General features: G+C 48.3%; 1 protein-coding gene across 1 annotated transcript; it reads left to right on the top strand.

Annotated features, from left to right (window-relative positions):
- Positions 1-876: 876 nt before the first annotated feature.
- Positions 877-2,988, top strand: Pmar_PMAR019719 (cytochrome P450, putative; the record flags this gene model as incomplete). The annotated part of the gene is made up of 9 exons (XM_002766308.1): positions 877-1,080; positions 1,158-1,258; positions 1,348-1,588; positions 1,643-1,781; positions 1,990-2,135; positions 2,218-2,369; positions 2,418-2,604; positions 2,673-2,818; positions 2,865-2,988. 9 exons carry the CDS (start codon positions 877-879, stop codon positions 2,986-2,988), a joined length of 1,440 nt encoding a protein of 479 aa, XP_002766354.1.
- Positions 2,989-3,041: the final 53 nt, after the last annotated feature.

A 3,041-nucleotide genomic window follows, 5' to 3' on the forward strand; every position in this document is an offset into this window, starting at 1 on the left:
GGGAGCCGTTCTGGGCCTCCATGTCAATGTTCTCAATGTCACGAGAAGATACACTCATCCCACTAGATTAACACAACCAATCGATAATACCAATTAATACTAATGGATAGGTAATAATCAACCCACCAAGCCTTGGGTTGCAACGATAGTACTTCACGTAAGGATGGTCCAACCAGTAAGGACCACAAACCAATAAAAGAACTCTTAATCTTATCTATACTTCACGTACAAGCTCTAGCTTACTTAGCTTGAATGTCTACGATCACACAGAGCAAACACTACCGCGCACGCCCTAAAATCAAGTGCTCAGTTTGCTCACAACACTTTCATCACCGGCACAAAATGCGCGTTAGATTGGCTCTGACTAAATATTCTCGATAGCAGTAGCGGCCCATAGAGTTTCTCCCTGACGATAACGGCTAACACGGCATAGCAATGTGAAGCACGGTATAAGAACTCGTTGACGAGTGTGACACGTAACTCACATAACGGGCACCTCACGTGTGCGCCACGTTGTTCCAGTTAGGAACGTGAGCATTCGTGTAAGGCGTTCTCTGGAGTCAAGTGAACTAGACTATTGGGCTCATCGTTTCATTTCTCTAGTCTAGTCTTATTGATATCGGAAGTCAGTTCGACTTTGACTCTCTTGCCTTCCCTATATGGCCGGCAAGTTGCCGGTTGCAACGGATCCGATGTCGTGAACCATACCGCTTGTGTTACGGTCGGGAAACCAGCCGACTTGAAACTTGAATTTCGTTGTCGGTGTATTCGTTCGCCGAGGCATGGCTGAGATGCCTGAAATCGCTGTCCGGCATTTTCTTCGGTCTCTCTAGGATATCTTGGATTCTGATTAAAGGTCTATTTACCTGGCTCATAATGGTCGCTCCCATCACTGACTCCTTGACAGTATATCCGGGTGCACTGTTCAGAGGTTTGGATCACGAGCTTACCCGCATTCTCCGTCGCTATGTACCTGGTATCATCAAAGGCGGTGCTATTGCACTGCTATCTTGGATTTTCATCAGGCTCGCGAAGCAACTCCATTCTTGTATCAAGCCGTTACCTTTTCCCGGCCCCAAGGTAGGAAGACTCCTCAAGTGATCCACTGGCTCCGGTGATGCAGCGGCACTGTCGAGTGAACTTTTCCGACTCTTCAGGGAAGTCCGATTTGCGGAATGGCCTTCAAACTGGATCCGAAAAGAGCCCTAACTTCCATGAGTGCCTGGGTCAAGGAATTCGGTGAAACGATCTCATTCCGGTGAGTCGCATGGTCTTCTTCGATCGAACTTATGGGTTTCCTTGGCGTGTTAACTGATGAACGCCAGGGGTTCCCTTTGGTTGTCTCAGAGTCTTCTCGAAGACCTTCGTTGTCACCAAGAATCACGATACTCTCCAACAAATATTCAGAGACTCGAGTAAAGGACTCTTCGTACGGCAATTCAACACCCTGGGACTACTACCCGAGTCCGGCATCTTCCTCACACACGGTCAAGCGTGGGGGGAAGGCAGAAGGAGGGTCGACCCAATACTCGCTGAGACGAATGTTCGCGGCTTGGTCCCCGCAATGTCCCAAATGTCACGGAGGCTGGTAAGCTTGATGACTTGGCTGCACCTTATGGCAATATGGACGAGAGAACCTTAGGTTAACGTGCTTTCTGCTATGAGTGACTGCGCTGGACAAGTTCACGACTGGGAGCCCCATGGATTGCTGCAACTGACAGCATTGGACTTCACATTCGCCACACACTTTGGGAAAGACTTCAATTTCCTAAGTCCACTAGGTGAGACGACAACATAATATTTCCAAGGGATCAAATCTTTACGCACTGTCATTGAAACTAGTCAATGACGTGCAAATGACAATCCGATAGATTGTTGATGGATCGAATCCATCAACGTGTCAGATGGACACGGTTACAGGAGCTGTTCGGTATTTTATTCCGGCAGCAGTTGTCACATAGTTACTGAGTATTCCGTTATGTTGCTCAGATACCAACGGAGCAGCCGATCGGGAGTACACCTTGGGCGCTTTTCAAGATTTCTTGACGGGCTTCGATTTCATCCTCAAACATCAGGCTCTAGGGCCTCTCCTGCAGAATAGGTACCCGAATAAGCTAAGCCAGAAAGTGGCCAAGGTGAGTTGTTCGTTGTCATCAACTCCTTTTATGTCTCCGATATTGTGAAAGTGGCCTCTTGAAGAGGCCCTCTTCCATGTAGTTCTACTCGTCTGTGGCGAAAGTGGAAACTTCTGCGAGAGAAATCATCGAACAGAGAAAGAAGGAATTGTCTGAAGGGGCTGAACCCAAGTGTACCGTTTTGGACAAGTTGATCGCCGAGAAGAGGCTAGACTTGGCATGGAATCTCATAACGTGAGTATTCCAGTAGCCGGTGATGGTCCCGCTTCCGCTCTTCAACAGTTTCACGCTGAGTGGGGGCACTTCGGTACCCTCGAACATCGAGTGGTTCCTCTATCTGATGTGTATAAACCAAGATGCTCAGAAGAAGGCCAGGGCCGAAGTTGACGCTCTTGGAAAAGATCCAACCGATAACGACGATCTTGACAAACTACGATACGTCGAGGCATGTGTGTTGGAAACTCTCCGTGTGGGTACAGCATCTTGCCTTATGTATATTGGTATACGTGAGGGATGATTGGCGTCGTATTTATTTAGATGAATAACTCGACCCCTGGTCCTCTCCCTTATCTAACCACAGCGCCCTACACCATTGAGGGGAGAGAACTTGAAGCTGGGACGGTATTGATAATGATGACTGGTGAAGCTATGAAGAGTAAAATCCATGGCGGAGAGGAATTCAGGTAGGGCCTACTGGTTCGAGATCAGTTGCAGGATTCTCCTTTCCAGGCCCGAAGGTTGGTTCGTTCCCGGTACCGGTGATATCGATCGTCAAAGAGCACGAAATCATTGGGCTTTCACTGGGAGTCCCCGTAGATGTCCAGGACAGTATCTCGCTATGAAGAGTGTATAGTGATGGCTGCAACTATCCTGAGACATTTCGACGAGATCCATCTCAGCGACGGT

The sequence above is a fragment of the Perkinsus marinus genome (genome assembly GCF_000006405.1).
Source record: "Perkinsus marinus ATCC 50983 genomic scaffold scf_1104296973076, whole genome shotgun sequence".
In the NCBI taxonomy this organism is placed as follows: Eukaryota; Perkinsozoa; order Perkinsida; family Perkinsidae; genus Perkinsus; species Perkinsus marinus.